General features: G+C 39.6%; 1 protein-coding gene across 1 annotated transcript; it reads right to left on the reverse strand.

The window, feature by feature from the left end:
* Nucleotides 1-4,242: 4,242 nt before the first annotated feature.
* Nucleotides 4,243-8,857, reverse strand: admb (adrenomedullin b). Its single transcript, XM_042496553.2, has 4 exons — nt 8,722-8,857; nt 8,218-8,333; nt 7,422-7,556; nt 4,243-5,762 (listed from the first exon to the last, which is right to left on the reverse strand). Exons 2-4 carry the CDS (start codon nt 8,319-8,321, stop codon nt 5,483-5,485), a joined length of 519 nt encoding a protein of 172 aa, XP_042352487.2. The 5' UTR covers nt 8,322-8,333; nt 8,722-8,857; the 3' UTR covers nt 4,243-5,482.
* Between the last annotated feature and the right edge of the window lie 15,597 nt (nt 8,858-24,454).

Below are 24,454 nucleotides of genomic sequence, written 5' to 3' on the forward strand. Positions count from 1 at the left end.
AAGTGCGAGAGGAAGCTTGTGTAGGGAGCAGTACTTCTGCCACTTTATCAAGAGCATGGCAAGTACCTTTAGACCACACCTCTCTTTGGTTATTCAGGATGTATGCACAGTCCACTGCTCAGGCAAAATGTACATAAAGGACCTGTGTTGGATTAAAGATATATAGAAAGTTTTATTTCAACATAAGGCTGAGCTTTTTTTTATCATCGAAGGTCACAGTGTTGCGATCAAAGACAGCCTGGGATAAAATTCTGCCAGAGTCAGAAATTTGGAAGGATCATCTCACTAACCAAACAATAGAAATGCAGCATGAAATGATGCACTGATCAGCACAACACTGCTAAATGCTAGTAAATGCTGATAAATACTTCAAACTCTTGTTGCAAAATTGGCATGCCAGGTTGGCCTCTTTTCCCCATCTGCTACCGCGTCCACATTCTTCTCCTTCTCCTCTTCTTCAGACTTTTTTTGGACACACATAAATGCCACTATAGCAAGGGTTTGATTAATGTTTGTTTACATTTTTTTCATACCACTACAGCGGTGGTATGTGGATGTGGATGATGCGCGGTAGTGACTTTTTTTCTTGTATATTGATGTCGATAGACGTATGTCGTAGCCTCGATTCAGTTGACGTTGTCATTGTACAGTCTGCATACATTAGAGTCAATGTGGACAGTAATGAAGTACATTTACGTAAGTACTGTACTTAAGTACAATTTTTGAGTATCTGTACTTTACGTAAGTCTTACATTTATGGAAACCAATTACTTTGACTCCACTACATTTGAAAGACAAATATTGTACTTTTGACTCCACTACACATAATAATTTGACCCAGCAACTTTTACTTGTATTAGAATAATATATGATCAGGAGTAGCTATACTTTGAGTCAAGTAATAGAGTTGTGTACTTTGTCCACCACCGGTCGTAATGAAGTTAATTAAATCCTTGTCACATAGTGTAGCTTGCACTTAACTTATAAGATTGCTAAATCTCTCTCTGTAGGAGGCTTTATGTGTGATATGGCAGATGACCAAATGGTCCATCAAGATATTTATTTTGGTAATTTAATTATACATCAAAAGCAGGACATGTTTTATGCGTAGGAGATTCGCCTTCCCTCACGCATCTCAACCTGAGCAACCACATTCACCAGTTTGATGTCAGTCATAATCCTGAGTTAACTTCAATTTGAACTGGAGGAAGATCTGGAGCAGGTCTGCTGTCTGGAGGTGGATTGGTCTCAGGGGGGCCTGTGTTGAGCAGACTACTATCCTCTGCAAAGTATAAAAACATAAATGCTGTAAAAATTAGCAATACCAAGAATCTGTTTCATCACTTAAAACATTATCCAGTGCAGAAGACTGCTGTCAAGCTGCAGCCTCCTCTTGAAAAAGACAGTCAAACTATCCACTATGCTCTTTAATGTTATGTGTAGACAGAAGGCGTTATGGTTAAAGTGTATAAGAACTGACTTCAAAATTAAAGTGGCCTCCCCGTGAACATGATAATTGGTAATTTCACGTCAGTCGGTCTGTCAAAAATAAATAAATAAAGATTATGATTTGTGTCTAATTAGTCAAATTTAATAATTAAGAATACATTTTCAAAGACCAATCTGACTTCAAAATGACAGTGCAGATTGTCACTGAGAAACTTCCTGTTTCCACAGACCAGTTTCACTTCACAAAGACAGTAAACCTGCAGAGTGTCATTCAGACAATATCAGGGCATGTGGAAATTCAAAGTGAAAGCCCTCTAAAATGTCATATATGATCTTTGTTCCCTCTAAATTCACACTATCATGATCACTCTTGTATGACCATATGCATGCAACAGTTACGCTATTTAATAGAAAATTTCAAAATATTAAGCAACATATTATATACCCCATACCCCCTGGTGCATCTTGTGTAGGTACATGCAGGGGAAACTGATCATTGTTAAAAGAGAAAAAGGTGCTTGTCTTTACTGAATTTGTTTTTGGAAAGCTACTGTTGCTGTCAGGAATGCTAATAATCAGCAGAGGTACATGTTTGTCTGTGGACTACCCACAGTTTCCCATGCATGGCTTAGGTAGTTACTGACTAGTGGAGTAACAGCACCATCTGGACAGTAAAGTTAAATCTCACTACAGTGACGTCCCTCTCATGGCCCCTGGAAGATTGATAAGAATTCGGGCTCTGCATGAGTGCCTTAACTGTCCCTTTGTTACAATATCTCTTGAAACAGATGTATACTATTTTATATTATATTTTACTCAAGACAAAAACAATAACTACACTGTGTAGCCACAATATTTGTTGTCGCTTTTTACTGGCTGTGCAATTACTGTACATTATACCAGAGTTAATGTGTGCTTTTCACATTAACACTAATGTGTGCTTTTCACGGGATGTTTGTGGGCTGACGTGGTCTTGTGCATCTCAGAGTGAGACACATTTCTCCCACTCAGTTGCGCGCATCTGTTTGAGATGTTGAAACTGGTCGCACTGTTGCTTTTAGTTGCAGCAGTTTTTAAACAAACTTTACACCGTAAAACCGAAACCATTTCCAAATGACTGATGAGACAATGCCTTTTTGGGAACTTACTCTTTATTGTTATTCATGCTTGCTCTCATGTTGCCTTGTGTGTGTGCCAAGCCTCCCTCCCAAAGATAGCCCGCTGTGACTGTGGAAGCCCAAAGGGAGCAGTGGAGGAGAAAATCGAGCTTGCACTTTAAAAAAATGTCCTGAACCACAAACCACAAATTCGAATTAATCGATAAAATCATTTTATTGCCCAGCTTTGGTTCCTTCTCCCTTAAAGGGTCAATTTAAAATAAGTAAATAGCAAAACGTACAAGAAAATTACTTAAAAGTAGTAAAAAAAAAAAAAAAAAAAAGTTAAACAACAAAAAGGAAATTACCTAGAAAGGGTGTTTAAAATGTAATTCTGTTACATAATTTAAACATGTAATTGTAATTTCTCACCAGACATTTTCTCTATTCCCATTTTCCCACATTGTTTTCTAAATCTGCTAATTTCTTTCAGTTTGTGGAATATTTTTTACCGAGTTGCTCTCTACTGCTTTACTTGTCCTCTACATTTTTCAAAGAAATCCCACCAATTTTCTCAGGTTTCAAATGTGAGTTGTTTATGGAGCAATAGATGAACGCAATGAACTACATCTATTCAGCTGATTGAGCAGGACAGAGCAATAGGATCTCAGTCAAATCACAATGTAGATTATGTCAACAAGTCATAATATTGCCATTATCACTATATAAATCTTTCTTATCATATTAGCAATTATACTGATATTATCGTGGATGATATGAAACGGCACACCCCTATTTGTAGATATTTTAATATTATTATGTGTGTATAGTGAATTGTTCAGTTGACCCAAATAGTTCTGGAGAGAGCTGCATTCATGTTGTGTTATTTACTGTAAAAAGCCTTATTCAAAAAAAAAAAAAAAGTGACAATGGAGTATCAAAAAAGTACTTTTTAATGTTGTTAAACAAACAATTGGTGAACAACATGGCAGACTCTGTCAAAGACAACCATCTCCATATGTAGACATAAATGTCTCATTCTACGGTAACAAAAGCACAACCATTCTTAGTTTCCGGTGATTCCAAACTAATGAAAACATATTATATTCCATTTATGTCAATATATCCCTCTAAATATTACATACAGGATGATCCAATGATGACAATCTGCTTATTCCAGTGAAGAGGTTTTGGTGTTTTAATGGAAAAAAAAAACAGATTTATGGTGAATTTTTTCTTAATTTCACAAGAATATGACCACTCTGCTGCACACTATTAGTAAAGGTCAAATTCCATAGTGATAAATGGTCCTCTTTTGAGTGTTCCTGATTTGAAGAGGAGCACACTGTTCTTCTTTCTCCATTCATCAAGACTTAAATTCTTTGCCGAAAGATAATTAATTTTGTTAAATGTTGTGATTACACAATTTCAAGAACACGTCGACCTAAAACAAATTTATTTGCAGTGCATTTGTTTCTTTGAGTCAGTGCAGCTGATAAACCATGCAGTATTTTTAGAATGGAATGTACACCGCTATGTACTTTGTAAAACTCAGGATTTAATCATGTTTTACTACACTTACCATCATAAACTGACATACTGTGTTTCCTATGAATCTCCAAACAATAGCACACATGGACACAAGCAGAATATTTGACATCGGGCCACCAAATAACATCAAAGTTGCTTCAAGCTCTTTTCATTGTTGCATTCATTCATTTATTTCAAAGACAAGGACGTCGCAGCCAGCTGAAAACTATTACAGTTCCTGCCACGTTCACCACAACAAGACATAAATCATGTTACCTAATACCATGTCAAGTAATTTCAGCAGAATTATGAGTAAATTAGGATTTATTACATTCAAATAAAGAAGCAGATACATTTCAAAACTGAGACTTTTGGGATGAAACATTCAGCATAACCACAGTAAGTGTTTTGTTGAAGATGTGTTGCTGGCCTGCTTTTGTTACACGTATCTAACTGTAAAGCTAGATGGCAGCACAACACTTGAATCAGCTCGTATGTCCTCCTTCTTCATGCTCTCCATCACTCTCCGTGGCATCCAAAGTCCAGCCAAAAACTAGATCATTACTTTGCAGGTTTTTAAGCTGCAATTTAAGACTTTCACCATCAAAACAAATGTCTTTAAAACAATTTGATTAATTCCCATTAATGTGTGATCATTACAAGAACGCTACAAAAATATAACTCAGTGGTAAGATACTAAACATGAAGCATACAGGACAAGGTAATTATTTATACAGTTAAGATACATACTTCATTGAAGTTAAATACCCAAAAAGAGACGTGTATAATATGTGGTCTGCTTGTATAAAAATATAGTCATATTGTATGCTTAAATATAAGGTTGCTGTCTATATCCTTATATACAAGCTTATAATTAGATATTTTTAATATAGTAGTACATGTTGTTGAAATTGCACTTCACAAGCAGTTCAACACATTTAGTTCACTAGTGAAAGGATCCTGCATGTGGCAGTTTGGGGTCCAATAAAGTCAGAAAAATCCTCCCCGCCGCAGCCCCGGTCTCTCTTCAGTTCATGGTTATGTCAGAGAAGATCTTCAGGAATTGTCCTCTGTCTCAGCTGCCAAGTTCACTTTGGAAACTGAAGAAGAGACGGACATTCTTGTCAGGACGCACAGGCTTGACTTGAATTCATCCAGAAATCACACACTTGTTCAGACACACTGAAACCTGCACCTTAGCATGCACAAATCTATTATTGGAATCTTGCTTTCGTCCAGAGTGACCTGAGCAAATCTTCCTCTGATGGACTGTACGGATGTAGCAGCCGCTCTTTCTGCATATGTGGTTGTAAATCTGTGGAATAAAACCTCAAGGGGACTTATCTTGATCTGCTGTGAGCAATTAACTCCAACAAGGATTCTCCTTTGCCTTTCCATGCCTGTCTTTAGGCCACTGTGCGTGTGTGTCTGTGGACTCGCTGACCAGCTTCAGTGCTCTGTCTTTGTCTTCCTGTCTGGAGGGCGAGCTGAGCAACATCCAGGAGTGAGCGGCGGCGGCGGCGGCCGTAGCCTGTTGAGCTCATCTTCTTCTCTGGGGCATTGGTTTCTTTTTGCTCGCTGATCTGGCGCAGTCGATGGAGCAGGTCGTGGTATGCACATGTCATGAGAAGGCAGCCAGATGATTTGGTCGCAGTTGACCTCCGAGGTCTCATATTTAGCCCAAAGCTGTAAAGGCAAAGTAAATATTTATGTTTTTTTTTTCTATTTTTTTCCATATGTTGCCAGGGCTTAAGTATAAATCCTCCCAAGATTTGTAGAAATGCATTTCAATTCATTAGCAGTCTTCAGTTTCCCCTGTCTATCTTTTCTCATGTAGTGGAGATTTCATTTGGATTTTTAACTCCTGTTATATCAGACACCATCTATGACACCTTCAAACTCTTCAGGACACCCAAAATTCAGCAATATGTTTTTCCTATGTTTATGTCCCCTAAAATGTCAGACCTTGTCTTTGCTAAAATTATCACAAGAGAGGTGTTTTCACTTTTCTCCTCTGAAGAGGGTGATGTCTGTGCACTTCCCCCAAAGATTCCCCCAAAGATTTAAATGTTCGCTGGGCTAGCTTGCATCATTATTATGAAAGCCAGTCACTGCCATGTACGTACGTATGTACGTGCAAAGCGGACTTGTCATTTAAGCGAGAATTAGCATTAGCATTAGCATAGTGAAAGTTTTGATAGCAAACATGATAGAGTGTGCAGTTTTTTGGATGTAAAATGGACCCTTAAGATGCCCTCCACTATCTTCCAAAAACCCCACTGCAGTTATTTTATCTTTCATTAGCACTAATGCTGCGTCAGCCACTACCACATAAAGCTAACAAACAACATAAGCAAATAAAAAGTGCCTACTGTACTTGCAACTCTGCTAGTTGCATTTATTGACTCCTCATCTGAGTCTGAGGCTCAAACATGACCGAATCTCTCTGATGTTTCCTTTAATGCTAATGTTAGCCGCCTTAGTGCCTCTGCTCTTCATTAGTCAACGTAGCCCGAGCAGCGCTGGAACAAGTGTAAAGCAAAGTCTAATACAGTGGTGGTGGGCGGAGCAGAGGCAAGATCCAGAATTTCTCAATAAAGGATTAAGGAAAACTGTAGGAAATCCATGTTTGACAAAATTTTAATAAAAATAAAAAAAGTCTGAAAGGGGACTAATGGGGGCCCCTGTTGGTCTAATGATTAAAAGGCATACCATATAATTATGATGCCCCTGGTTCAGTTACAACAACTCTCCTTCCTTCCCTCTCTCTCCCCTCACATTTGCGATCCTTGTTTAAAGGGCCATTTCATATTGGTCATGATAATACTGGTATAATTTTTAACATAAGAAATATTCATATTGTGAATATATTTCAAATTGTTGACATAATGATGTCATGGCGTACACACGGCAACAACAAGCATGTCTGAAAGTGAAACTGCTACCAGCTCCATGGTGGAAGAGTTAAGTTTCAAGCAACTTCAGTGAAGTAGAGTCAGTGGCATAGTGTTGGCTCAACGTCCCGAATGTTTTAAAAACATCTCTCTTCTTCATGCCTACTTAGATGTATAATTTGTAGTTGATTGTATTTGTTGTAATATTTTGTACTAAATCTGAATCACACTATGAGTTACTGTTTACAAACTGAATAAATGAGAGATCATGTTTGTTTAGTTTATATTTAATATTTGTAGTTATGTCAATGTTATGTTTATGTTGACATATATTGCACTTTTTTGTTGCAATTGTATGGTCTTGAATTCCTCAATCAATGATTCTCTATTTTTCTTATACCATCAAGAAATCGTTAATTGCTCTGAAAATAGCTGTGAAAAAGAAGCTTACCCTGACAGAGATGGGTCAATTTCTCCGATCTCATCCTGCTGTTGTCCTACATGGATGTCAAGGTGCTGCTCATTGGCTGTCTCTAAGTCACTACACAGGTCTCTCTTCAAACGGCTGTGCAGCCATACTTTAAACCTGCCACGAATAACAGAAAAGGTTGTGATAGAAGAAAGTGATGCTAATTTACACAGTCAAATTGTAATGTACAGGCATAAAATGATAATACTAGTAAGACACAGCATCATCATGCATCTAAAATATAAGATGCTTAAATAGCTCAAGCTGCAAAATTGCTTAATAAATCTCCCAAAATGACATTTCACATGATAATAACTTTTCACAGATATATCAATGTCAGCATATATGTCTGAAGAAAAAAAAAGAAATAACAGTACAAAGACATGTTTGACATAGTTTAGTGACAGTGTCTCTATTATAGAGTTTGTCCACTAGAGGACAGTTTGTTTTTCACAACATATTTTAATCAGTATTCTGTAATATAGGGATCCTGATTGAAGATGATTCTATGTATTCTGACTAATAAAGTTCAAATATCCACCAGTATCGGCCTCAAAAATCCAGTTTCTGTAGAGCTGCAACAAAACTGAAATTCTCTGACTTAACTGGGATATTTTCTTTACTTAGTCTCATTTACCAACAGACATAACTTGATCAAAATACCTCTTGTGTTAGTAAGGGCGAGCACCTGATTTGAATGTTAAAGGACTAAAAGATGAGGCTTCTTTTGGCAAATGAACACAATGTTCCTGCAGTGCTTGTTGATCGAGCAGCTCACCTTTTTTTCAGGCTGGTGTTGAGCTCCCCTGTGGCACCTTTCACCAGTGGCAGGACAGTGGTGAAAACACAGCAGCAGATTACAGTGTGCAGGGCTAATCTCATTTTGGCTGGAAGCTGTCAGGGGTAAAGATGAAGAAATTAAAATTTGGCAAGTAAGCTCTGAACTGCTGCCACTACTGGGGATTTACTAGTTTAAGACGGCAATAAATAGTGTTTGTAGCTGCATAACAGGGTGGATAAGAGTCACGGGGGGTTGGTTTGTCAATAACAAATTCATATTAATGGTTTTGTAGGGCTAGGTTATTGAAAAAATATCCAGTCATTAGTTCAACCAAAATCACTGAATACAAATTCAAATCTTTACTTAACTGCTAATCCTTCAAACTATTTTCATAAATTTCAAAAGATTTCAATTAACACCGTTAAATACCTGAAGAATTCTGGAGAAATCTCTTCTTAAATATTAATCTTAGATAATAATTGTGGAAAAAAAGGCACTTACCTCAGGCTCTAGCTTGTTACTTAATGTTGAGAATTTATGATGCACATCCAAGTGTGTTGTGTACTGTATAGCACTTAGAGTAAGTAAGTTTTTTTTTTCCAAGGCTGTAAAGAGTTTACCATGAGTTGAAGTCTGACGTTTACAGTGCTAACATGAGAGGCTTTATAGGAGGAGGGAGGGAGCTGTACCTGAATGCCAGACCCAGTGGGAGGGACTGTGGGACAGTTCATGTCAACCCCGTCCACCCCACATGAAGACAGTCAAACCACAAACATGCAGAGATTATAATCGTGTCAGCAATCCTTAAAACAGTGAGACTGATGCTTATAAGCTTGTGTGAATCCTAATTATGATTTAATAACCTTCTTTTCTTTGAGGAAATGTTGAAAGAATTGGTTTCCTGCATTTCATGGTTTTGTAAATTAACCTTAAATGTTTTCCTCTCTCAAAGGTTTGTTTTTGGCTGTGCAAATGGATGACTTAAGTGCACCAAGGCTATTTACATGTTTTTTCATCCTTTCTTTCAATATTTATCTCGAAAATGGTTGTTTTGGGAGTTATAAGGGTGCGTTCATTGGCCATGCGTGCTTTAAGGCTGTTAAGTTGGGTGTACTTGTTAACAGCTGAATTAATTCTAGAGTAGATGTGTTTTTGGACAGCTCAGTCTGAGTCAGCCATCTGTGATTTTAAATGGGTACAAAAGGTTAAGTATATTTAAATTAGCACTGTGTTGTTGTGGCAACTGCATGCACTGTGAAAATTTAAGAAAACAACATGTGCTTTTTATTGAACTTGTGCACCTCCACATGACCACTTCAATCACGCTGAGTGCTATTTACAGCCACCGGTAGTTCTTTCCAAGCATAATAAACAAGTGAGGTGTGGTCTGCATGTGTCAGAGATTAACATGGGTTAATTAAGGTCTTTCTTGTTAGCCACAGAGTAATTGTAAAAGAGATATGAGAGTTTGAGAGGGATCAGAAGGGCAAAAGTCTCCAAAGTTTAGAAATGTATTGAAAAAAATCTAAAATTTCATGTTTAGTTTGAGTATTTCACTGAAAAACTGACTGCACATTGTTTTTTAAATTACCCCAAAACTTTACATTTTATCTAAAGAATGAACGCATCAGTTGGTCTCAGAGTTCATCTTGAGTCAAAGTTGCCTTGACTCAACCAAATTTTCAGATGTACTGAGCACTGCCGCATTAAAAAGCCACAGCATCTCGGCTCTGCCGCAGGTCTGCATTGAGATCCTATGGTGCTGGAAGTTGTTATAATGTTGCACTCTTCTCTTAACTTTCTCAGTAAAATGCCATGCTATAACTGCTGAACTCTTCCAGAAGGCAATTTTTTTCTGCTAGAGCAAACGGAGCAAAACATTTTTACACAGCTGCTCAGTCAGTCATCGTTTTCTTTTTTTTTTAGTTGAATTTAGGTGTCTTTCTAAAGTTTGACGTTGAACAAGATTTGAACCATGACTTAAGTCTCTCTTTGTGAAACTGGTCCTATGACATGTAGATTGATGGACATGTTGTTCTCAAGATTTTCACAGATCAGAGTAGGGCTTCCATGAGATGTTCTGAAAGAGTGAGAAATAGCAACCACAAAATTGCTAACCAACAGTTAGAAAACCCAAATATATTCCATTTACAGCTATGTAAACTGCTGCAATGCTGCAAATCCTAACACGTCAGAAGCCAAAACCAGCAAATGTTTGGCATTTTCTTGATGTTAACCAAAAATTTAATGAATCATCAGATTTCTAAGCAGTTACTTTGTCATCAGTTAAATGTGCATCTTCAGCAGCCCACACAATCTGGTAAAGTTTTGGGTGGAGGGGCGATGTCTAATACCACACCCAAAACCCTACGACTACACATTTGATCAATTTGTAATTTGAATTTGTTTTTAATAAATGATGTTATCTTTTGATATAAGACATGTTAAGCTGTTGATGGTCGTGTATGTGGTGTGAACTTGCAGGCTTTTAATCAGGTTGTTTGCGTTTCATGGCTCAGTTTAGGAAATCTTAGAGCGGAAAAAATTTAAATACAAGATTCAAATAGCAAGTGTAGCTTGAGTTGAGATTTTTCTTCTTCTTTTTAAGTTCTTAAGTGCTATTGCCAGTGCAGGTTTAAATGCAATTAGGAATCCATCCATCCATCCATCCATCCATCCATCCATCCATCCATCCACCTTTATTTATAAGTAGACAGTTGACCAGTTGACAGTTTAATAATAATAATAATGATAATGATGATGATGAATGAAGAATAAGAATGAATCTTAATGCTCTTGTTGAAGATTACAGTTGACAAAAATGTCTAATCTATGAGTTACAAGTGAGTCTGTTTGACCTGATGTTTCCAGCTTTCTTTTTAGTTGTTAAGACTGACCAAAAAAATGTGTCATAAATGCGTCCCTTTGGCCAGACCACATTAACAGATCTACAGGTTTGACAGCACCCCAAGATATTGTTTGAATTTAAGAGTACTGGTTGTCCTTCTGAGTTTTGTTATAAATATTTTCCCTCCAACTTGTGTTGACCTGCATGCAGCTGATGCAATCACAGCCCACATTACATCCACCAACAACCCCTGCAATCATCCTCTTCATCATGTCCGCAGGCTACATTTCTATAAGCGATTGTGCCAATGCCAATGTCAGGTCTGTTTTGATATGACTTTACAAAACACAGTGGCACAAAAAAAGATTTGATGGGTCTATAGAAGCCCATGAGTAATGCATTTGGATGCCTTGAATAGATAAACACAGTGCAGTCATGGCAACAACACAGCACGCTTCCCGGGCCAAAAAGATGATTCAGTGATCTGTGTTTTAACACGAACCTTTCCCGTTCTTAATTTAGCTGCCTAGTGCTGCAAGATTTCATTACTCCAAAACAGACTGTACTCATGATCAAAATCTGTCCATCTAGCAATAGGTGGTCACTATGGTTTTGATAAAAAAAAAGTTTTCTGTATTCATATTAATTGGCCCTTACTTTTCTCCCCCTTGACTTTTTGCTGCAAGAATAGCTTTTACATCACATGTACAACAAATGAAGACAATATGGTGTTTGGTTAGAGGACGGATGAAGCTGTGGTTGATTTCCACAGTCAGGGGTCAGTAGAGCGCGATGTGAGCTCAACACTGGCAGGCACCCATTATGTGATAATGTTAGATATTCAGTGTCTATTTATAGTAGCACATTTCAGCCTGGGGTTTTATTACTACAGTGATAGGAAGGCAGGAATTACAGGGATTTTATTAACTCTGCTCCTCTGGTATGTGATACCATGGCACTCTTCATGGATCTGAAAGAGAATACTCCCTGGAAATCAACTGAGCGTTGTGCACTTGTCTAAATGTGAGGCCCAAACATTCCTTTTACTTCCTCTCCAAACAACGGAAAATCACAGTATGTGTTGTTTTGTGTGGAAAAACACAGGATCAGATATTTACTATTCACAAGTGGAAAACATCAATTTGCCCAAGGGAAAGACAATGTTCCACGTATTCATGACTAGAGAGAAATAACAGAACAGAGTGAACCGTAGCTGTTTATTTGGTATTTATCTATATAAACATACACAAGTACTCTGAGCTGCATTGTATGTATGATGGGTACTTTACAAAAAAAATGTTTACTTTTATTATATACACTTGTAGCATATAAGACAAGCTAGTAGATGATTATGCAGTCTCAACTGGATTAAACTTCAGACTCTAACGTAATGTTAAAATAAAGCATCAGCATCTTAAAGGGTGAGAAAGAGAAGGTGTTACAAGCGTACACTCAGTCTGAAGGCCAAGCCAGCAGCACAATGCAATCAACAGCTCTGGGATTATTTGTTTATTTTTTGTTTTTGTTTGGATCCCCATTAGCTGTGCCTGAGAGCATTGTAGTAATTGTCAATATAACCTGGCAGTTGTCAAGCTGCTACAAAAATTATAGTATTTAGTACAAGTTTAATAATATCAGATTATTCATGCGCTGTGTATGTTTAATATTTTATAATAATAATTTAAACCTTTCTATGAAGTTCTTCATACTTCCCTCACAGCACACTGCAAGGCTTTTATCAGGGAAAAATAGTTTGTTTCTATCAGATCAAAATCAGTGTACATATCTACATTGATAAGTTGGGGTAGGCAGAAATCTGGGAAAAACAACAAAAAAAGATTGTTTTCCATACATTGATTCATAAAATCTTTGTGGTACAGTTTCGCACAGCTCATTCGCTCAGCCCTGCCTTGCACTGGTCTCTCTCTCAGTTTATATGACCACAAATGAGAGAAGACTTGGCTAGCTAGCCACCCCACTGTCCCTCCAAGGTCATTCCTGCCGCCGTTAACTGCTTGAGAGGAGAACGGGTAGCAACTCTGGAGATGGACCTTCATTCAGCAACTGTAGCGTCTCGAATTTGGCCAGTGTCAATCCCCCAGCGATGGGTGTCAAAATGGACTGGTGGCTAGCGGCAGTGCAGGGTGAAACCTGTGTAACGGCAGCCACAGAAAATTCACGAGGGAGTCTCAGCTGTTCAGTCCCCCATAGCAGGGGTTTGCATTGGTGGTTTGCACTGACTGTTTGTGCTGGCGGTTTGCTGCGGCTGTTGATTGCAGGTCCATCTCCAGAGTTGCTGCCTGCACACCTTCGGGTGAGGTGGAGGCCACGCTGTGATTCGAGGCTCTAGCTAGCATTAATTTCATAAAGTCCTTCTTTCTTTTTTGGGTTGCTTTGCAGTGCAGGCAGCTGCTTCCAATGATAGAATAGCAACTCTTCTGCAGGATTCTCTGCCTACAATCAGGTTTTCACTAAAGGGACATGCGTACCCATCTGCACAGAAATTTTCTTTCACATCACTTCAATAACATTATGTTAAGATTTTGTTTTGGGATTTTTGTTCAATGGCACCAAAATGAAACTGCCTTCCTGAGCTTAATTATGGCCAACAGTGCAAATCAAGTGTTCAGTCATTTGTATTAGTTTATAATTTAAAATATTCGTGCGTTCATTCATTTTCTTGAACTGACACACAGACAGACAATTATTCGTGCTCACATTCATGAAAACTCCCCAAAGAAGGGCCCCACCCTGGATGCCGACTGGGGATCCTGTTTCTGCAAGGTGTTTGTAACTAGTGAATTACACTGGATTAAGGGCAAATATACAGGGCTACCCTTTCCTTTCAGTGAATCAACAAATGTTTTGAATCAATCATTTTTTCTCATTCAAATCTTGATTCCCAAAGATTTACATCTCCAAGAGTTAATCCTCAAGTTTTCTCAAGATCTCATCTAAATATTGCTTTTCCTGCCCACTGAGGGCCCGGCTCACGACTTTGAGTTTCAGATTTACACCGTGTGGGACCAGAGAGTCCTGAGAAGTTTGCCATGGGAATTCCAGCACATGAACTCAGAAAACAACGTCTCAGCAGCTGCCCTGAGAGACTAGTCCATCAGAGCCGTTTGAAGCAGGGCAGAACCTTTTGTCAGGCTACAAACTAAATCTTGTGTCTAGTGATGGATGTGTGGAGAGTCCAGTTTTCTCTTCAAGTATGGTTTTGACTGAGTTCAGAGAGAGATTTTCACTTTGGCACAGACATCAAGATCTTGATCATTCCATCCATGACCTTGCAGGACATGTGTGCGTTTTTTGTTATGTGGAAGATGATAGGAAGTACCCATTTTTGGGGTATTTTGTCCATTTTATTATTAGCAAAGTGTGACTTGTTGGCTTCATCTATTGTTAAATATTGCTATGGGGTTTTTCTGCAACTTCCCAATAGTGAAGGAGTTTGAGTATTTTAGGCTTTTAAGCTGTTCTTACAGTAACTGAGAGTCAGATGAAACTCGATATTGTGTCGTGTCAGCAGTGATGGTGAAATGCTGCCTAATGCAAAAAGGTAAACCTCTTGATTTGTCAGACTATCTACAGGTCATCTATGTGAAACACAAAATTAGACTATCCGTAGGAAGAATTATGTTTATCCCTCCAGTTCAGAGACTTTGAGGAAGTGACGCCAAGGAGCACTGGTAGCTGTTTTGGTGTCTCAACACCTTATATAAGACACTTTAGGTGTTTTTTCCTCTGATTTGTCACGCATATGTACATTTAAATCCTCCCTTATGGTCATGACCCCCCAAAACTTGAGGCTGCACACAATCAAATGAATTTCCACACAGGGTTTTAGACAGGTGAGGAGCATCCTGAAGGGAATCTGAATTAAACTGTTGCTTGTGTATTGAAAGGAACAAATTGAAGTGGTTCAGGCATCTGATCAGTATGCCAACTGAAGGAGAACCCCTTGGCAGATACATGAGACAACCGAGAGATTTTATGTCCCACCTGGTCTCAACAAGGTTCAGGCTGTCCACGAGTGGCTGAAATAACAATGTGAAAGATGTCAGTCATACTGATGAACCGCAATACTGCGGTTATGTGATGCCTACCACAGGATTAAACTCAGTACTGTCATCACCACATTTTCTTTTTTTTGCTGGTGAAAGTATGCATATGGTGTGTGATATTAAATATAAACATAGCTATCACTGTGTAGCTCGTATCATCATTGACTTTCTTCCATATGTTCAAGCGCATCTAAAGACACAAAACTATTGCACTGCAAGGGGCAGCGACAGTCCATCAGGCTATTGAGGATTTTCTTTCTTGAGTGTCTGATCATTTCTCTTATGTGGTATAAACAAAGAGAGAAACAACCGCACAATCTCCCGTTACTGCTGACATATTTATTGAATAAAAAGACCTTCATCAGGTATATCTAATACACCTGATGAAGGTCTGTTACTGTCAGCAGTAAGCAGGACAGTGTGCATGACTTTCTCTCTTTATTTTAAGATACAACATAAGAGAAATAATCAGACAAATAAAATAAAATGCACCCTCCGCGGACCCACCTGTCATACATTCAGCATGTAGTCATGCGTTTCACTCTGCGACTGTGTATTCATTTTGGATTAATGTCTAGGGATAAATTTGTATTATCACCCCTCATCACAAACTAAGCTGTATTAGAGATGAGTTTCCAGATGCCAAACTTTACACTTGAAATCCAAACTGATGCATAAACAGTAGAGTGCCTAATCTTTGCTTTGGCTCAAAAGTGTATGTCTTTGCTTCATTTGACTCTTTGGTGTACCAAATAAGTTATCTAATTATTTCAGGACATTGAATTTGTGATTTGTTACTTCTCAGTGCCTCTGCCTTTGGCCTTTTTCTCTGCCAAGTAAATGCGTCCTGTGGTATCCATCTGGTGTGCTTTTGGCAGTCAGATCTCTCTCATAGGTGAATCTCCACAAGATGACATGCAATGTGCACATCTTGATGCTGCGTGAGAGCTGACAGTGTTGAAATTTTGAATGTCAGGATCATTCAAGGCTAAAATGATTTACTAGTAGCTCCACCGTAGCACGGTTTTCCATTATTAGGCAGTTAAAAATGTGAGTAGCGTGTCAGAATATCAGTGGGGGTGGGAGCAAGTTTTTTGTTCCAAAACAAACCAGATAGTAACGTTTGAGGGCCAGAAATCATTGTTAAGCCACAGATGTGAGTTCATCTGATATTCTGACCATAACAGGCTTCGACATGTCGCACTTAAAAGCACTGTCGATATTTCCCAAAAGAGTGGCATCTATGTGTTGTAATGGTCCTCCGTGTTTCATGAATAACTCAGATGACAAATGGTTATGATTCAGCGGTTTATGCTGGTCTCATGCCTTTTGACTTAATCATAAAACAGATGGTCAGATAGCTCAAGACATTTTACAAATTAATAAAACATTTCTTCTTAAAGTCAAAGGTTTACAATAACTGTTGCTTTTACCAGGTCTTTGAGCATCAGATGTTTGTACTGTCTTTACCAAGGAATGTACGCAAAGGGAAACTTTGATGACTAATTTGGATGAACTACACTCGCCAACCATATCACTGCGCGGATGGAGGTGTGCATCTACTGTCAGCTCACATAGCAGCACTGAGCAAGCTAACATCACAGCTCAGTAAAGGTGGACGCCCTTAATGTTTACATTTTGCGCTGTCATGAGCACAAGCCTGCCGTCCATGAGTAGATGCACACTTCACTCTGCGCAGTGATACAGTTTGCGGGTGTAGTTAAGTGACAGACAGCAGTTCCTACATGAAACTACTCACGACATGGTCTGTGGATCATCTTGAGTAACTGGGTCATGATTTCTGGAAAGAGACGTTGTTTTTCAAATGGTTTTTTTTTGTTTGTTTGTTTTGTTTTAAGCACCACAAGCAAAGTGCCATCTAGTTTAGTTATTTTGGAGAGAAGTCAGACATCTCTACAGCTGATATCTCCAACGCACAGCAACACACACTAAAACAAGATAAATCGCACTACAAGTAAAGAAAAAATCTGTGTTTTTCTTTTATTTTGCAGTGAACTATCTGTTTAAGATCACCACTGAATGCTGTGTGTTTAAGGAGTGGTAGTGAAGTTATAAGTTCTCTGTCACAGGTCATGATCCCTTTGATAGCTGATGTAGTCGGCCTTGTGTTTCTTTCTCGGGTTTGCTTAGTATTAAGTGTGTCAGGATACGTAATAGTCATAAGACACAGCTTTCACAATGCATCGACACACAAAGTCACATTTTCATAATAGAGAGAATTAATATCGCCAATTACTTCAACAGAAGAGGAGAAGAGGGATATATTTATCAAAAATGAGCATGCCAAATGTGCTTTTTGACCTGCAACTGACACATATTTGCATTTTATAGCTGTCGTGTCTGGTGATATTGGTTTCTCACTTGTCTTTCATTGTTGCGCTGAAAGTGCAAATACGTCAGGGATCGATTTGGAGAGTCCTGAAATTCCAGTGGGTGGGGTGCAGGATGGAAAATGGATTTTGAAAGCCAGAAGTCTCAGCACCTGGCAGAAAAGTCATTGATATTGATCAACAACACTGTCAACCATCCGCAGATATATAGTTCATTTTGTACTGTTGGCCAATAAATATCTTACCTCTTACTCATTTCCATATTTATAGAAATCTCCTGCTACAATCTGTTCTCAGTGTGGGTGTAGTGCTTTAACTCAGTTTTAAAACACCTCTGGGTTGGTCACGCTAGCAAACAACGACATGCAAAAGATACTTACGTGACAAATAGACTTGAAAATTATCGGGCTTTTTATTTAGGAATAGTCAAGTGCGTTTGTTGTTTGTCAGCAATGACCTGCTTCACATTCACCCTGCCAATTAAAGTCTCAACTACTAGCTGCCCAGTACAACCAGTACTCCAATGGTGACCACTAAGTAGCCTCACATTTTGGGGGTTTCACATCTTCTTTGGTTACACATTAACAATAGGTGTTGGGGGATGTCAGTATTCATTTTTGAGTTCCCAGCTACATGCTTTCCTGCTGGTGTGGGGATTTTAACTGGCAACCTTTTGCAACCTAATTGAAACTTTTTCTCGCTGTGCGTATATGTGCCTCTAGGACTTGTTTACACCTGGTATTAACATGAGTTTTGGTAATATGAACACAATGAGACAGCCAAGGCACATCGCACATTGCTATGTACACCTGTGTCTATCATGCGTCTCCAGCTGACTGCTTGTGTTCAGATTTCATTACTGCGGGCCCTGCGCACAGTTATTATGTCCACACTTTCTCTAGAGTAGGGTTTTATACTGAAGTCTGTACTTTTAAAGGTACTGACAGAATTACATAAGAACTACTGAGTACCCATTAATATTAAATCCAGTTGTGCCAAATTTCAGTACCTGAGAACAAATCTGAGTCAGAAGGGCAGGTTTTGACAAGAGTCACGGTTGCTGCAAAGTTTCCTGACGCCTTTAAGCAAGCCTTGGAGCTCAGAAAGCCGACCACAGACATCCTGCGTCGACTTCTGAGCAAGCTATATCTATAGCTGCCGTGTTGATCTGTCTCGATAGGTCTGGTCTATTTTCTTTTTCACTTCCTTTGTCAGGGCTGCATAATAAATAAAATATTAGCAAAATCACTACATGGCCAATACAAATCACAAGAGCTGCAATTTTTTGATGAAGGTGAAATGTGTCACAGCATGCCATTATAAATGAAGCAGTGTGGTGCTACAGAAATGACCCGCCCAGCAAATTATATTCCCGATGTAAGGGAACAGTCCTGTTTGGTGTAGATGCGAAAATCACATCTTAATGTTTTAGAAATAAAATACAAAAGTACCATTCCCACTGAATTCGTGTGTCATATCGCAATTACAGTATCTGTTAAGATAATTACCTTTGCATATAGTGCAGCCCTAATTTTAGTAATAGCTTAGTATCACTGCTAGGCAAGCAGACACACACAAGCAGACAGACAAGCAGGCAGTGGATTCACTCTCTCAGAGCAGAGGGGAATGACTGTGTTTTAGTCCAGTGCATCACCTCTGCAGCTTCTTCAAAAATCAATTTATTACTTTTTGTTAAAGAGAAAAATAAAGTACCAAAACAAGGTACGGGTGGGCACTGGTCCTTAATTCAAGTCATCTGAATGGGTAACATTATTGGTTAGATACGTGGTCAAATGCATCCCAGACCACCTCAGCAAGTGGTTTGAGTGATAGGATCAGAAATGCATCTTGATGGCCATGTAGACCTGTATTTAGCACTACCCAGTAGTGATCATATCACCTGAGAGGCATGTTGATACCAGGTTGGCAAGTGTTTTGAGCGATCAGATCACAATGCATCCTGGTGGTTGTTTACACTTGTACTGCTGTGCTGTCCACTTGTTAGTGGATCACCCAAAATGCATTAGATTAGATTAGATTAGATTAACTTTATTATCCACCGTAGTGAAAATCAAACTATGGACAAAAAACAAATTACCAGATACATCACACCATACAACAACAAACAAACTGAACAAATAGACAGGAAGGCAGGCAGGCGAAAACATCACATCCTACAAAGCATGCACCCAAAATCCTTTGGTTTCCCTGGTGCAGTCATTTTGCATTCAGTGCTTGTATGGCATATGGCATATTAATACCAGGTGTAACCTGGCTCTAAGATTAGTAAATTCCTTGACACTCACCAATAGAACCGAATATATTCACATACTGTACATAAACAGCATAACTGCGAGGATGTGTTGGACACTGTCTACAAATATTTATCATTTTTATTTTTGTACTAAGGCAACAAGCAGAGCAAACCTAGATCACATTTCCAAGATGTTTTGGGGCTTTATTGCACATTGTCTCCTCCAATTCCAGCAGATGGATGTCCCTCAAGTGGCCCATAAATATGTTTCGAAAATAGCATGTTTACTATAGTTATCCCCATGAAGTTAACAGTGTAATTGCAAGTGATGTTTCCTGCTCCATCACATTCTGCCGCAGTGAGTCATCTGCTGTCACGGAGACATCGCATGCCGAAAGGCCACAGCCTTCGCCCAATGTTGCGTTGATAGTGGATCAAAAGCTAAATCTGGCGAGTTTCGCTGGCCATCACTAACCTCAGCTTCCCACTGAGTGATTCAGACCCTTTGAAATGTGACTCTGGCGCTCTTGTGAGCTAAATGATTGTATAACACTTCATTAGAATTGGGAAGTTTATCACCACTTTTTTTTTAGCCAAAGGATTACTGTCACATTGTCCTGATTAGGACTTTATGGTTTTAGGCATGTTTCATCACTTTCAAATTAGGTGGAGAGATGGATTGAGTAACTTGAGGAATTTATTTACTTTTTTGAGACATGCTCTCTCAAATAGTTGTTTTAGAGGTTCTGAGGGTTGTTGAGCCCTTTTCAGACATGGAGTACGTAACGTTGACTTCATCTGTTTCTTAACGTGGGGGCTTTTTGGCACTCAGCTTTGTAAATGTTTGTCAGGGATTTGTACAGACATGACAACACATGTACGAAAAGAGCGTGCCTGTTTGTTCTGTTTTTTATTTATTTATGTATTCGGCAACTTTAAATGCCTGTGTGTCCCTTTGTATCATCTCTCTCTCTAAATTTGGATCTTTTCATGGGTCTGTGAATGCAGCGCAGCAGGTGGAGCGCTCCAGGAGTTTTATTTAGTTTTTTTTTTTTTCACCTCAGCAGCAGTTTGTCACTCACAATGTGAATAATTGATCTGTCGATCCATTCACAGCTGATCGGATCACATGGATGAAGGAACAGTTTGTAACTGAAAGTAAAGTTTTTGACCCAGCAGAATGAACAGTTAGGTTTCACTTTCAATGTGTCTGTCTGTTGCGCTGTCTATAAATAACCCAACGGTGTATAAAAATTTATATTCCACAAGCGCTTCTAATAATCAGTCCAACTCCAAAAATCTATTTGTGGTGGCGGATGATTTAGTTGTGGTGTCCTGCCACAAAGAAATGAATGTGTGGAAAACCCTGATTCATTCGTCTACGTGAAGAGAATCTTAACAGCAATTTAAAAGTGGCTTATTCACCATGTTTTGTGGTTGATTTTAACTGATTTAATTTTGTTTGTACTTACAAGACAACAATTAGAGTGAAAAACATTTTCAAATGCTGTTAAGACATGCATTTCATTCCTTTTTCTGTAAGAAACCTTGTGCTACCATGGTGTTAATGTTGATCTAATGGCATTCAATTCAGACTTGTGTTTGCTTTGGAAATGCTACCAAGCTCAAGCTAGTAAAATTGCTGGTGTGACTGTTATGGGAAAGTGATTTAGGTACGTATTCAGACTGGGTTTTACATTGTCAGTGTGTGTATCTCATTACTAAAATCTACATTTTAAAATTGCCTAAATAACTGTGACACACAGTTTGTTTGGGAGAAGTCCCATTAACTCAGAAGCATGTTTAAGATAAATTGTGGTACCCTGGCAAAGCCTATAAGGGAGGTGTTGTGAAAACGGAGGAGTGGCGAAGCTCCAGGTCGGTGTCTTCACTACAGGAGGATCATGACAGTTAAGATTAGGTGCAATTCCCTCCTTTGAGCCATATGTCTTTTTTTCTTGACATGAGAACAAAGCAGGTTGTGTTGCTCTGTGGTCATAAATAGCAGCTGCAGCTTTACCTTGATGACACACTTATCCCAGAGGAAGAGAAAGGGTGTGTATTTAGGGAAGCAATGATGATACAGGAGCGTGCAGGTAATTCTACCCTCGGCATCGCCTCATCAAGCACTTGGCCTTTCACCCGGTGAAGAAGAGCCCTGCTGACTCGTTCACTGGCTTCCTTTTAAGCCTGCTGCACTCTGGGTATTTTTAGCATGATTTCATATACTGTGTGCAATTAAGTAGGATGCTGGTAAACAATGCTCTGGTAGGGGGCCAGCTCCAAACTTGGCTCGGTCCTGATAAGTCAGACAGCTTCAACTGCAAAAAGGAATAACTTAATGTGCTGGCAGGAGTGCAGCGCAGTCCATGGGGGTTGCAGGGATTTTTTTTTGCACAGAAACACTTGTGTTTTATATTTGCGCCTTGCCACACATTCTTTTGTGTCCATGGGGGAGGAAAAGGATGAGACACTGACTTTTGAAGTCTTTCTATCTTGTCACGTAAAGCATTCCTCACAGATTGAGTAGGACAACGCAGACAACTTCACTGCTGCCTCATTACAGTACATATCAGGCTGAATTAAAAAATAAACTATGTGTTTATGTCTGTGCGTCTTTAGCACATTTAGATAGTGATAGTTTTGTGCCTTGGTGCATTTACGTGTTTTTAGGTTCGTGACTGCGTGCATGCAGCATTTTACAGTGAAGAATGGGCATTTATGTATCCAGGTGTGGACACTATGCATGCATGTAGGTACGTGTGCATGCATTTGCATATCATTTGCAGTAGGTAAGTGTGTATGTGCATGTTCTTTTACACATATCCACAGTAACCTCTGACCTATGAGGGTAAAAATACAAATGGGAGGTCAGAGTGGCACACGGCTCACCTTTAGCATGGCTCTTTGCATTGTCAAAAGATATTTATATCTGGAATGAACAATTGAGAAAGATGGGTTTGATTTCCCTGCTGTGGCCTCGGGCCCGGCCTTCCTGTGGGTGCAGAGTCAACCTCAGTCAGATGCGCTGATTGGAGCCAGATCCTTTGTCCCAAATTCCGTCTCCTTGCACCCTTGAACCTCACGAAATCTCTAAACTAAAACCTTCAGTCATTGGTGTAAGTCCCACATTACACAAATCCAGCTCTAATGTGATGTTGTGAAATGTCAGGAGGGCGATGCGGAGAAACATGTGCTGGTGGATGAGGAGGATGACATGCAGGTGAAATAAGGTTGAAGCTGAAATTCCACCAGCGAGGCAGAGCCGCTCTTTTACAGTAATAGTCATCGCTCGGGTGTGAAGAGGAATGCTGCTGTTAATTTCTCACTCTCTGGACCCACTTTTGGTGTTTTTCATTTTTATGAGGAGGAGGGAGGACATCTGTTTGCGTCGTTGACCCTTACAGGAATCCTCCGGGGACCTTTTAATCATCCGTAGAGATCTATAATGTGAAGATGCAGTGATATGCTATTTTTGTCGACTCTCTCGCCAGATGCTTCCCTGAACTCTTAATACGGCCATATCACACCCCTGGGGTCCATGAATTGTCATATGCGATACTGTGAAGGAAGGTAAATGTTCTGCAGGCGTTTTATTTTACTGTCCCAAGAGTACCCCTCTGCTCCGTAAACCTCCACAGGCCCCGGGGCTCCCGAGAACCCCATTCGCTGTAAATACCCAGAATTCCTAAAACTTTCGAACCCTATATATTCTGAATTCCTCAGACGTCTTCAGACTCTTTGTATCTCAGATGCTCTGGTACTCAAGGGGGCAGTGAGACCCCTTAACCCCGCCTTATCCTTATTTTCCAACCTAATCCCCCCACTGCCCTTCTCTCTCTCTCTCACACACACACACACACGCACACACACACACACACACACACACACACACACACACACACACACATTTGCACACACTCACATACACCCCCTGCGATGGATTCCAGATCGGGAATTTAATGCATTTCTGTTTCGCATCACCTCCAAGGAATGCAGCACGCGTGCCACAAGCCTCATAACCTCAGGCCGATGAGTGCGAGGATGTTTAAAAGAGAGAGGGATGATGGGATACAGACGCTGCTGGGGGTGATGGGGGGTTGTGAAGGGATGGGAGGAGGGGTGGGGGGCGTTTGACAGAGCGCATCCGGCGCGGTACTTGGCGTTAATGACAGGCCATCTTGTTGTATAAAGCAATGTTAGTGCAGCTGCGGTATGTGCCGAGCGCATCTGGACTGCAGATTTTTGGGAATGCATTGTGTGTGTGTGTTTGTTTGGTCTGTCCCGTCTCACACAAATTAACGACTGTTGCACGATACAGAGAGAGGATGGAGTGAATTAACTTAGTTGGGGATCTTTCGAGGGGGGGCTTATCTAAAAGCGCAGATTTTACAAGTCTTGTTTTTCTATTCTGGCAGTGTCGGATATTTAGGCATATTGAATCTCGTCAGGATTAGACGCTCGTTGTCAGTTTGCTTGAAGGGAAGGAAAAGTTGCTGTAGATTGACCACAGTGAAGCACTGCATGACAGTCAGGTCTCTGTGAAACAGAGCCTCTAGTTAATTCCCAGTTTGACTTCACCTGTATGGAGCACCTTCGCAGTGTGCTCTGATAATGTAGCCACTTAGTTCATCAAAGGCAGATGTTTATCCTTCATGTAACTTACAGTCAAAGGTACCTGATGCAGGTCACGTCCTAGTTGGTACTCAGAGCA

The sequence above is a fragment of the Plectropomus leopardus genome, chromosome 7 (genome assembly GCF_026936395.1).
Source record: "Plectropomus leopardus strain MGB_pleo_1.0 chromosome 7, ASM2693639v1, whole genome shotgun sequence".
In the NCBI taxonomy this organism is placed as follows: Eukaryota; Metazoa; Chordata; class Actinopteri; order Perciformes; family Serranidae; genus Plectropomus; species Plectropomus leopardus.

What these genes read in the sequence shown, in the direction of transcription:
- admb (XM_042496553.2), bottom strand. Translation starts at nt 8,321, where the DNA reads ATGAGATTAGCCCTGCACACTGTAATCTGCTGCTGTGTTTTCACCACT. An exon ending in AACACCAGCCTGAAAAAAAG is followed by an intron (nt 7,557 to 8,217) that starts GTGAGCTGCTCG and finishes TATTCGTGGCAG; the next exon opens with GTTTAAAGTATGGCTGCACA. An exon ending in ATTGACCCATCTCTGTCAGG is followed by an intron (nt 5,763 to 7,421) that starts GTAAGCTTCTTT and finishes TTGCCTTTACAG; the next exon opens with CTTTGGGCTAAATATGAGAC.